This window comes from Cavenderia fasciculata (genome assembly GCF_000203815.1).
Source record: "Cavenderia fasciculata unplaced genomic scaffold Scf_Dfasci-F-a-25c12.r2-5, whole genome shotgun sequence".
Classification (NCBI taxonomy): Eukaryota; Evosea; class Eumycetozoa; order Acytosteliales; family Cavenderiaceae; genus Cavenderia; species Cavenderia fasciculata.
In genome coordinates this window covers 3,408,599-3,421,433 of record NW_004457729.1, presented here as the reverse complement: position 1 = coordinate 3,421,433, position 12,835 = coordinate 3,408,599, and the positions used below count along the sequence as shown (strand labels likewise).

General features: G+C 33.5%; 3 protein-coding genes across 3 annotated transcripts; 1 reads left to right on the top strand and 2 right to left on the bottom strand.

Moving 5' to 3' along the window:
- Positions 1-44: 44 nt before the first annotated feature.
- Positions 45-1,559, top strand: DFA_01708 (uncharacterized protein; the record flags this gene model as incomplete). Its single annotated transcript, XM_004359615.1, has 1 exon — positions 45-1,559. The coding sequence occupies one exon, from the start codon at positions 45-47 to the stop codon at positions 1,557-1,559; it is 1,515 nt and encodes a 504-aa protein (XP_004359672.1).
- A 168-nt stretch (positions 1,560-1,727) lies between these two features.
- DFA_01707 (uncharacterized protein) lies at positions 1,728-2,848 on the bottom strand (the record flags this gene model as incomplete). Its single annotated transcript, XM_004359614.1, has 4 exons — positions 1,728-1,910; positions 1,994-2,392; positions 2,459-2,612; positions 2,691-2,848. 4 exons carry the CDS (start codon positions 2,846-2,848, stop codon positions 1,728-1,730), a joined length of 894 nt encoding a protein of 297 aa, XP_004359671.1.
- A 180-nt stretch (positions 2,849-3,028) lies between these two features.
- Positions 3,029-12,520, bottom strand: fslO (frizzled and smoothened-like protein; the record flags this gene model as incomplete). The annotated part of the gene is made up of 17 exons (XM_004359613.1): positions 3,029-3,682; positions 3,772-4,046; positions 4,125-4,772; positions 4,843-4,930; positions 5,042-5,222; positions 5,487-5,557; positions 5,890-6,134; positions 6,208-7,407; positions 7,494-7,740; positions 8,053-8,491; positions 8,570-8,731; positions 8,804-8,945; positions 9,052-9,530; positions 9,609-9,800; positions 10,124-10,796; positions 11,478-11,654; positions 11,977-12,520. 17 exons carry the CDS (start codon positions 12,518-12,520, stop codon positions 3,029-3,031), a joined length of 6,417 nt encoding a protein of 2,138 aa, XP_004359670.1.
- Between the last annotated feature and the right edge of the window lie 315 nt (positions 12,521-12,835).

Sequence of the window (12,835 nt, the reverse complement as noted above, 5' to 3'; positions counted from 1 at the left end):
GTGTAGGGTTTTGACCCTTTTTTTTTTAATAGTGGAGCAGTATGATGGATCAACTACCGATTTATGTCGTTGAATATATCATATCGTTGGCTATCAACAATCGAGGGTTCTTTGACTCCAAGAGATATAGAGATGGCTACCAACAACAACCTCAGAATCTTCAGTTGGCCAATACCATGAACATCGGATTGGTGTGTCGCAGATGGCGTGTCATTGTCAATCAAGGCCTTTCTCTTATTGAGTTGCATCCTGGCATGATGAAACATCTCTTTTCCCAAAGAAATATTTACTCTACGACCTCCTACCACAACCATCTCCGACAACAACAACAACAACAACAACGACCCATCTCATCACTTAGTTATAATGAAAGGTTGATGAGTAGGAATACAACCGATCCATTCAAGAGATTCGATACTAGCATGCTACTCCGACTTCTCAAAGCATATCCTTCAGTCAAAAGCGTTTACCTTTCATTTTTCCAATTTTTTCGTATAGGCGGCAATCAAAATAATAATCAAAATAATCAAACTAATAATATTATTGATAATAATCATAATATGTATAATAATAATAATAATAATAATAATAATAATAATAATAATAATAATAATAATAATCTTTCAAGTAAATTTCAATCAACACCATCACATCAAAATAATCAAATACTTTCAGAACAAATCATTAAAGAGGTTAAAGAAAGGAATTTATTGTATAATTCAATTGGTGTACAGTGTCTCCAGATTGTGGAATGTACAAATTTCCGGTCCATTACATTTGTCGACTATATACTATCGACCAATTGCCTGACCAATTTGGTGATTGACCAATGTAATCTACGCGACTGGGACCTGTCCGTCCTTTCCTATGCCCTAAAGGCATCGACCAATCCAATCAGTACCGTTAGTTTGTGTCGAAATTGTATCTCTGATGAAGGGTCATATGCACTTTCACAGATGGTCAATGAGAGCAAGACGCTGCGTGAACTCTACCTGTCTCACAATTCGATTGGATCGATTGGAGCCACCTATCTTTCGCAAGCACTACAAAACAACCAATCACTCGTATACCTTGCACTCAACGACAACTCCATCTCTATGGAGGGTGCCTGCAACTTGATCACAAGTCTCGAAGTCAATCAAACACTTGTCAAAATCGATATATCTGACAACTATTTTGATGCACCCCAACTTTTTGAAAAGGTTCAGGTGGCCTTGTCCATCTCCCTCAGTAAATTGTCACAACACTTTGACAGAGTACATATTGACCCCTATTTCAATCAAACCTTTGTCGATAAACTATTACAAGATCTAAAAGAACAAAGAGAAAAGGAATTGGAAAGGGATAAATTGGATGAATTGTTAAAAGAAAGAGAATTAAAAGAAAGTCTAGAACAACAAGAAAATATAAATGAACAAGGACAAGAACAACAAGAACAACAACAAGAACAACAACAAGAACAAGAACCAGAACCGAAAGAGGATAAACTATTGAATCAAAGAGATTATGAATCAATATTAACGCCTCCAACTGTATTAAAAAAAAGAAAAACCGATTAATATAATAAACCTCCTCCTCCTCCCCTCCAAAAATCATATATCTCCTACTATAAATAACATTTATGATATATATAAATAATATATATAATAAAATAAATACAAATATTTTTCTTCTTTTCAATTATTAATAATAATAACATATATATACGATATATGTTATTATACAATTTATAAACGTTTAAATTGCATAGAAGTAACTTTCCATTTTTGACTAAAATGTTTCTCAATCTCTAGAATACCATAGCATTTAAATTTTAGTGGTCCTGGATTGATGATGGTTGTATTGCCAGTGGTAGTCATTCCAACTGCTGCATGCGTATGACCATGAATATTTAAAAATATATCTTCATTCTAAACAATACAATAAATAAATATTAATAGTTTGTCATAAAATAAAGAGAAAGTTGATAAAAATATATATGTATTATATTTACATGATCAATAATAAATTGAGAGATTGATTTACTACCAGAATAAAGTGGTGCTACAGTGATATCAAATTGATCAACTGTTGTTGAAGAATGATGTGGTCCAACATGTGTCAATAGTATAATGCTATCACCATCACGTATCAATGTCTTGTTGTCTCCTCCACTGACAACTGTATTTTTAGCAGTTTCATAGGTTTCTTGTAGATCTCTATTCAAATCATCTTCGTTGGTGTATGGATAACCAACCCATTTTTGTTCACCTTCTCTGTAACCTGGTACACTTCCTCCCAAACCCATAACAACCAAGTCATCTTCCAAACGAATACATTCACGATGTAAATTGGTTGAATATGTTGTCAATCTTGGTTTATCATCTTTTGATAGAGTTGTTTTTGCATCATGCTACATTAAATAAATGATCAATATTTGTAATATGATCTAGAGACTTGAATAGAGGTATATATTTACATTTCCAGGCAAATAATACAAATGTTTATCAATGTTTTCTAGATATGATAAGGCATGACTCATTTCTCCTTCACAAGCGGCAACCTTTTCAACATCACCAGCTTCTTCTGGATCAAAGTTTGCAATATCACCTGTACATATAACCATATCGAATCTATATAGAGACGAGATAGAGAAAGAGTAAGTTTAATCAATCAATAGCAACAGTCAGTTGATTTAGTTTTGGTTATACCTTTGAGCATTCTTATAAACAACATTTGAAAGTTCCTTCAAATGATCATAACCAAGATGTAGATCAGTAGTTAACAATATTCTTTTCCTCTTGATACCATTATCATCTTGATTATTATTATTATTGTTGTTGTTGTTATTGTTATTGTTATTCTCCATCTTGTAAAAAAATGAATGATCTATCTGTATATTGAAAAATTAATATAAAAATGGATCAGTTTTGGAAATTAATAATTAACAAATTAATGATTTATATTAGATAGAAAGTCACAATTTGAAAGATTATATACTAATACATATTTTAGAATCATAAAATAAATAGTATATTTATTCGTTAATTTATTGGTCACCAGTATTCATCGAATTATTTGTATTGGGTATAGATTGCATTTCAATTTCATTTCCATTATTATTATTATTATTATTTTGATTATTATTATTATTATTATTATTATTATTATTATTATTATTATTAATACCTTGATTGTTGAATGATACTATTGTATTATTATCAATAACTTTTGTTTTCATTAATGGAGTGGAGGATGAACCAGAACTTGAAGAAGATGTTGTTGTGGTGGTTGTTAAATCACCAGAAGTGGTTCCACATCCAGATGAATTGGTTGATAGTGTAATATCAAAGTGAATATGGTTGGTTCTAACTAGTCTTAATTTAGTAATCTTTCTACATAAATTCTTGAGGTATTGGAATCGAGTTGATTCTCTCATGGTCGACAATCCAGCAGGATCCAAAACAAATGTGATTAAAATAAATATACCAACATCTGATATACAAATGAGGTTGAGTAATTTAAACTCCATGCCTTCCATATAAGCTTTACATTTATCAAAATCTCTAGTTTCCAATAAACATTTAACAGATTGTTCAATATCCTTTTCATATTCTCTTTGTTTAGTTTCTGCATAGAATTGAAAGAATGATAAAAAGAGGAATGAAAATATCACATAAGCCATTAAAACTCCCATCTTTACCTAAATCAAATACATTAAATAAATAATTAATTAAAACATCCAAGTAAGGATTGTAGGTAGAGTCGGGTGGGTGGGTGTATTTTACATACATTGAATATTAGAACTTTGGTATTTGGACTGAATTTATACATGATAACAATTCTGTAGGTAGCGATACCACAAAATATGCTAGTCATTATAACAGCTATCCAACTTGGTACATAGTAGGTTGCATACTGCCATGCCTTTCCATCGGCACTTGATATCCAACATCCAGTTGATCCAATCGTTGTTTCATATTTGGTTCCCATTAATGGTATGCATGCAAGTAATAATGATCCAAACCAAATACCAACTCTATAATACTTGAAATATGTATTTGGTTCTAAATAGATAGATAGCAAAAAAGGAGTCAGTTATGTTAGAGTTTTAAAATAGACTAGATTAAAGTAACTCTACTTACTCATTAATAAAATAAGAACAAAATCATAACAAAGAAAACTTAACCAAAATATAAATGATAATCCACCAAGTTGAAAGACCGAGCCTTGTAACCAACATATACCGTCACCTTGAGAAACATATCTTCCTGGGTCATCGCTACATGTGAAATTCTCTTTTGCAAATTGTAGGTAGTATTGAAGACAAAGCAAGAGGGTAGCAACCGATAGATGAATTAAAATCTCCATTCTAATAGTTATTTTGTTTGGAAATACACCAAATACCAAAATAGTGACAATGGCACAAAACAATGACAATGGATAAAAGACAGCATCTGCAAGTTCCATACTTTTGTTTGCTTCTTTTGAAAAGATAGAGTATGGGCATGATACAGCACAATTACCATAGATTACATAGTACACTCTTTTAGATGCCACATCCTCTGGAGATACATAAACCAATGGGAATATACAATCATCTACAACTGTACCATTAGAATCACCTGCAAGATTACATTGTACTTTTTCATCTGCCTCACCGCTGACATTGGTTAGATTGTAAAAAGAGTATTGCTGAGGATACTCTGGTTGATTAAAACTATTATTATTATCACATGAAAAGTTTGGATCTACCAATGGAATGTATGTTGCACATACTGATTTGGTTTGTTCTATAGATATGAAAGATTTAATCAACATTAGAATTAAAGGGAGTGATCATTAAATAGGGATAATACATACCACAAACAGAATGACATAAAAATGATGGTAATACAATAGTTGTTGTGTTTGTAGTTGTTATATTGATAAAATTACATGGTTGATAAATCTAAAAGGTAAATGAAATGAAAGAAAGAAATGAATTGAGGTTAGTTTGAAGAATGATCTAAAAATAAATCGAAAAAAAAAGTTGATCAATATTTTTGGTCTAATTACTTACGGTTGAACAATAGTAAATGGTAGCTTGAGTTTTACAATTAACATTATCAATTAAAGCAAGATAAGTCATACTTGATTCGATTGATGTTTGCATAGCCTGTTGTGTAGTGTTTGAAGAAACATAAATCTCTTTATATGAAAGTACATTGTAGCATGGAGATGTTGAGTTGATCACTTCACAACTACCATTTAAATCATATGAACTTGAGCAATCCAAATAAATGGATAATAATAATAATAGTATGGGTAATAAATAAATAATCTGTTTTCTATACATCTTTTGAAAAGAATTGAAATAATATCACCAAGTTGTTGTTCAAGAACCCTTATGTTGGAGAGTTGCCAAAGTATTGAGTTCTCAAAATACAGACTCTTCCCTCAAATATACAACGACGATCAACAAACCATTAACATGTGTCTTTGAACTCCTCCACCCACCCACACACCCATTTGGGTATGCTATCCCTTCAGTAGATGAGTGCTCATCAATGAATTTGAGACGATCGTAGGGCGGGTTCTTTCTATTTATGTTTCTCCTCATCACCCCCCCTAATATATAAAATCGAAAAATCTTTGATACCATGGTTCAAAGGGCTCGTCCCTCAAAATAGGGGCCAATTCCTTGCACACTCTCCTTATTCATTTTCATCTGACTATACGTCATGGCACATGTGGTTTGGAACAAGACCGATAAGACCTCTTCATATTTGGTGAGGTTATTATTGGTTTTCAAACAAACGTAAAGAAAAGAAAAAGATCAACTCTTCAAAATTTGTGTGTCAAACTAGTTGTACATACCTGATAATAATTATTATTATTTATTTCCGTTTAAATGTCTAGGTGCCATACAACATGATCCCAATATTTCTTGTATTCATTATTCCAAAGTGTTCCACGATGCAAACAGTTTATGATACGTAAAACATCCGTTGGTACCGAGCCTCCGACTTTACTGTTAAATGGATTACATTCAATTGTTTTTAAAGTAGTTGGTAATTTGGTTGGTAATTTTTGACGGTACACTTCTACCAACTGGAGATATTCAAGATTTGATGGTAAGAAATCTGGTGGGAATGGATTTCCATTATCAACACCTATAAATTATAAATTATATATAATAAATATTAATATTTTCTATTTCTTTTTTTTTTTTATATTGATCCATACCAATTCTAAAATGAGTAACTGATTCGGGAATATCAAAACGACAATATTTAATACCATGACAATCTTCATTTTGATAGTCAAAGTATTTTGTACTTGGTGGGATAGTGTCTGCGAGAAGATAGGGATAGGAATCTTGAATACCAAAATACTTTATACTTGATGGCAGTTGAGAACCATCAAATTGACAATCAGTATTTCCACGCAAGAATAGATATGTTACAGAGTTTGGAATGGTATTTGGTGGAGGATTCTCGGTTAGATCCATCAATGATAGTACAACAACACTTGAAGGAATGCATCCTTCTTCAAGACTGTAATCTCCTTCTAATTCAAGTTCAACAACGGTTGAAGGAATCATTCCTTGAGTGACTATGGTTCCATTGTTAAAGGTGGCTTGGAGATGAGTGACGGATGGGGGAATGACCGATGATACGTTGTATGACAGATCGATGGTGAGATTCTTGACACTGTGTGGGATGGCACCGTCTTCCAACTCGCACATTGTAACATTGAGGAAAACGACAGTGTCTGGTATCATACCAGGTTCCAATACACTTTCATCGTCATCGATTGTTTTAATGTTGAGACTCTTTAGTTTTGGCATTGATTTGCCTAAATAGGGACCCAAGATTTGATTGGTAGAGATGGTCAATGTTTCAATGTTTGGTGGTAGTGTTTGTTCATCAGCTTCCAGTCTTGTCTCTGATGAGAAAATATCCAACCAAATCAAAGAGTCTGGTAGATCCTCTTTTTTTAACAGACCATTAAAACTCTTTCCAATGTAGAGATGAGTAGTATCTGGTGGAATGATACCTTGCATGTCATCCGAACCACTATACTCATCACCAAGATGAATCTTTGTAAAGTGGTCTGGAATGTCACCATCTTCAATGACAATGTCAAATGTAAAGTATAATTCATTACATGTCTCTGTGATGAGACCGTATGGATTGTCGAGCAAGTGTTCCCATTCCTCGATATTATTAATATACACTCTTCTATATTTTGTCGGTAACTGATCAATCATACTATTCTCATCATAGTAATTGATAATATCAATCGATGGTACCCTCGGAAACACCAATTGATGCTTCCATTTATATGCATCTTTACATGTCATCAATAGATTCATCAATGATTCATTATCATCATCTCTTGCAAATATTGGTAATAATGTTACTTTGAGTAATGAATCATTGACTAAAAAAAGAAGTGTAAATAAATGTATTTAAGTTAATAATAATAATAATCATATGATTTGTAAAATGGTTGGTTATAAATATTACAAAAATGATTACTAGATGGTTCTTCTTCATCTTCATCTTCTTTTGGTTGTGTAGTAGCAAAGTATGTATTATTTAATATTTGTTTGAATGATTCCATGCACTGTATATAGTGATGAGCCATTGTTTGATGTTTCTGTGCATTATCATTTATACTAGTAGAAGTGTTACTATCCAACAACACATTTCGATTGCATAAGCAACATAGTCCATTACTATGTTTTATCTTATTCTCTACTTCTTTCTCCATCTATTTCTAAATACTAATTCAAGTTATCTCTCTTTTATTAATATATAAACTATTGATGTTGTTTTGAATTGTTCTTTGACTTGTCATCGTTATAATCAAAAGAAATAATGAAAATAATAATAATAATAATAAAGATAATCACTTCCACACAACAAAAGGTCAAAAAAAGTAGATTCCGAAGAAGTTTAAAAAAATATCTTTTTTTATTCCAAAGCTTCCATGACCACGACCTCATCTTGCATATCCAAGCTCGGTCCTAAGAAGTCAAAGAGTAGTAAAGTAATCGACCTCCTTTTCTATCTATCTAGAAACAGTGAATGGACCTGCATTAGAACTATTATCATTGATTTCCATTGGTATGATTGAACTGTTGTAATCACCGAAATGGATGAGATCCCAATCACCAAATAGTTTGGTTAGTTCCTCTTTGTTGTTGCTGTCAAAGAGGTGTTTGGCAAATAGAGGGTTACTGTTCCACTGTTGGTCTTGATCAATGACAACTTTAAAAAGATCTTTAATGGCTCTTGGATGATGATCGTTGACAGTACCTGTAAGTAAATGTAGTCCTGGATTAGTGTTGACCTCTAGTAATAACGGATCCATTTGTTCGTTGAGCAGTATATCAAAACCGAGTAATTCAAAACTATTATTTCGGTGTCCTTCTTTTGGCCATGATTCTATTGTGTGTCTGACCAATCTAACTATCTTTGGGTAAATCTTTTCTTCCCAAATATCTTTTATTTCTTGTTCTCTAAAATATAAATATAATAAATAAAAGTTAGTAAATATTAAATATTATATATGGATCGAATTTAATAGTCTTTCATACTTGTTTAAATTTTCATTTAAATAAGATTTAAATTTAGATAGTGGCCATTGATTGTGTGGGAATATATCGGTAAGTAGGTCATCACCATGATACTCTTTTTGGATTTGGTGATTACTGAGATGAATGAATCTGTCTTGTAGATTATCGGTTGTGTATGCCATGCTACAGAATCGAAGATAACAATCACGGTACAAATAGACAACGAGTGGGTTTAGACTCTTGACCAGCACAAACTGTCTAATATCAAACTTTCTACCGTGCACTGTCATTGGTTGTTCAACATACTTTTGAACAACATATTCGTATCCATCCGACTCTACATAATCCATTAATTGTTTCTTATCATTAAATAATTGAATTCCTACTCCTCTTGCCTCTAAACAAAATTAAATTAAATTCATTAAATTAATATTAATATTATAATTATATAATTCATATTATTTCTTTCTTTCATATCGATTGATATATATATGTTTACATACGTGAAGAAGGTTTAACAATCCAAATATTATTAATTCCATCGATTGATGGTTGAGAATCTTTTATCCATATTGATTTATCATTATTTTCATTTTCTTTTGTGGTAGTAGTAGTAGGAGCTCTCTTTCCAACCATTGTATTGATTATATCATCATTTTTAGTATGTTCCATCATCATTCCATTATTATCTTGGTGATGAGTTTCAATATGTTTGATTTGATTTGATTGAGATGAAGTTTGATCAAAATCTTTCAAGAATGCTTTTCTTTCCTTTTTATTGTATAATCCATAGGAACGAGGAAAGAAAGATTGAATGATATCTTTTGTTTGTGTATCTGATTGTTTGAGCATTTTGTTCATATTATCAGTCATTCCCTTTTTAGATCCAATTTCTTGAAAGTTTGGGAAATGATTAACAATCATACTATTACTAATCTTTCCCAATACTTCCCATGACCATCCCCATTTAAAACTACATCCCCTAAATATATCAAAATATATAAAGTTAATATTAACTTTATAGTATAATGTATGTGTAGGTGTACATATGTTAACATACACTCCATTTTTTGATTTCATCCAACCTCTATCTTTAAATTCTTGATCAATAGTTGAATGATTAGATGACATTTGAATGATTTGATATCTTCTTTTAATTCCATTCTTTTTAATAAATTCTTCAACTTTTGTTGTTGTTGTATCTATTGTTGTTGTTGTTGTTGTTGTCTCTGTCGTCGGACTAGTCTCAATACTAATAATCTCTGATTCATCAACTGTCGCACTACCAACCACAGTTGAAATGATAAAGAAACAACAAGCAACTATCAACAAGATAGAAAGTAGTATTCCTCTTGATTGATACATTCTTGTCTACTCTCTACCTATCTATCCTATCCTATCTGAATGACCAAACTAAACTACATCTTTTATAAATATCTCCTCTCCTTTGTCTTTTGGTTTGAAAAAAAAAAACAAAAAAGACATCTTGCACAAGTTCTAGTGTCTTCTTCATTCTTTTACTTTTTAATTTATTTACTTTTACTTTTTACTTTTACTTTTTACTTATTTGTTTACAATTCAGCTAACCAAACAACTATTTGATCAATAATTTTATTGATTGCAGAATTGGATGCAACGGCATTATTAGAGATGATTGAAAAGAAGATGGGAGATTGGGTGTTTTGGATGCCTTGAGGTGCGACGACACCAGAGAGCGAGACAACACCTGTCATGGAGCCGGTCTTGGCGTGGACGATACCTTGTGCGGGTGTGTTGACGAACCGGTTGATGAGGGTGCCGCTGACACCGCCGGTTGGGAGACATGTAAAGTAGTCGCGGTCGGGGTCGCCAGCTTGGAAGAACATGGCTTCCAAGAGTTGGATAAAGGCACGTGGTGTGATATAGTTGGCGCGGTCAAGACCACACCCATCAACTTGGTTAAAGAGTGTTGGTGCAATACCCATGTCTTGTAGAATCGACGCGACATAGTTGATACCGGTAAGATAGGTGGCTTGGTTGGGTGGATGGATCGGAGTGGTGATATTAAACACTGCTCCCATTTGACGCAGGATACTCTCGGCGTAGAGGTTGTCACTTTGCTGTAGTGTCCAGTTGACGAGATCGATCAAGTATGGCGACTCGATGACATAGGTTGGGTACATGTTTGAACGGTCGCATACACCCTCTACGGCCGATTGGGGTGTTGCACGACCTCCCGAACTCTCTTTGAGCAACTGCGAAAATGTGTCTAAAAAGTATGTGGCCGGGTCGAGAATAGGCACGGTGAACTGAACCGTGCTTTGGTTGTCGGCAATAACACCGGTTAAATAGACCGTCGACGGCGATGTCAGACGATAGTTGTAGGTGAGTGGGGATGTCTCCAATAGTGGGTCGTCTCCCTCGACCGTCTTGGCCTGGTTCACGACGGTCAAGTAGCTCGCGCTGGCGTCGTAGTCAAACTGGACAGTTGGCGCGTCACCGACACTATCCGATGCCGTGACAGTCAGAGTGATGGTGTTTTCATTGACGATGAGTGGTGTGGGCAATGCGCCATAGTCACTTGTCAAATCCTCCCATTCCCATCCTTGGGGGATAGGATCACCCGCGTAAAAAGACTGGTCCAACACCAACTGTCGAATAGGGGTTGACGTCTTGCCAAAGTAGGCTGCTGCCTTGGTCAAAGCGTCCAGTGTCAACGAAGGGTCGCCTTGTCCAGCCACACACAACGTGTCTATTGGCTGACCAGGTTGATACTCTGCGTCCGTGTAAAAAGGTGTACGAATGGTATACTGCTCGCCAAGTGTCAACACTGCCACACTCGTCGTCAACAACTTGGTATTAGAAGCAGGTGTCAAATAACTGAGTGGGTTCAATTCAAACAATGAATCAAACTCTTTAGTATTTTCATTATACTGTTCGATAATAATACCCCATTCTACACCTGCACATGTACTCTGTTGACATTGATTCAATAGATTGGTTATATTATCTGTCAATGATGATGTTGATGATAATGGTTTAAATACTATTGATGATGATTCGTCTTTATCATCAACCAATACAATGTTTCTTCTTTGTCTACAATCTGCAACTTGTAACAATGATACTAATACTAATACCAATACTAGTACTATACTAGTTGTGGTGTATCTGTTCATCATCCTCTAAACTAAATGAATGAATGTATTTCAATGTGAGTTATGTGTCCCCATCGCTTGCATTGGGATATTTTACAATCGACTTTGTGTTTCGAATTTTCGACGAACCATGGTTCCCAGGAGATACTTTTTTAAAAAAAGGATATAAATATATATTTATTAAAAAATGTATATTGATTATTATTTTGATTATTATTATGACTATTATTATATTGATTATTATTTACATGTTTTAAAAAAGAGAACAATTATGTTTTTTAGAAGTTTTACGTTTTAGTGTTGGATTGATAACACATCTGATGGCTTCATCAAATACACTGTTTACACCTTTGAGAGTCATAGCTGAACACTCTACATATTGTGCACCGATTGCCTTTGCTTTGGCAAGACCTTGTTCGTAGGTTACTGGTGACAACTTTTTGTTTCCGAGACTTTCAAGAGTGGCTCTGTCTTCACGCATATCCATTTTAGTGCCAACGAGTAGGATTGGAACATTTGGAGCATGATGAGAGATTTCTAGATGCCACTTGTTGGATACATTCTCCAATGAAGATGGTGCAATAATACTATAGCAGATGAGGAATACATCGGTTTGTGGGTAGGAGAGTGGTCTGAGACGATCATAATCCTCTTGTCCTGCAGTATCCCACAATCCCAAGTTGTATGGCTTGCCTTCTAGCATCACATTGGCACAGTAGTTATCGAATACTGTAGGTACATAGTCTGATGAGAAGCTCTTGGTAGTATATGATATAAGCAGACAAGTCTTACCGACTGCTCCGTCACCTACTACTACACATTTAATTGCTTGCATGATTTTATGATATTATTATTTAAATGATTGTTGTTATATTTATTATTATTTAAGAGTTGATGATAATAACTAATGGATTACATTGTTGCTTATATACATATTGACTAGACTATAATTAGACTTGTCCATTCTTTAATTAATCGATAGATAGATAGATAGGAAATCGATCAAGAACAAATGAATGAAATTACCCTCCAAAAATTGTGTGAAAATGGTTCATCGAAACTCTCCCACCTTTTTTTTTTTTTAATTTACTTGTTGTCTTTGTTTGAATGTTCATTAAATAATTCTCAAATTTCTGAAATGTATACATAG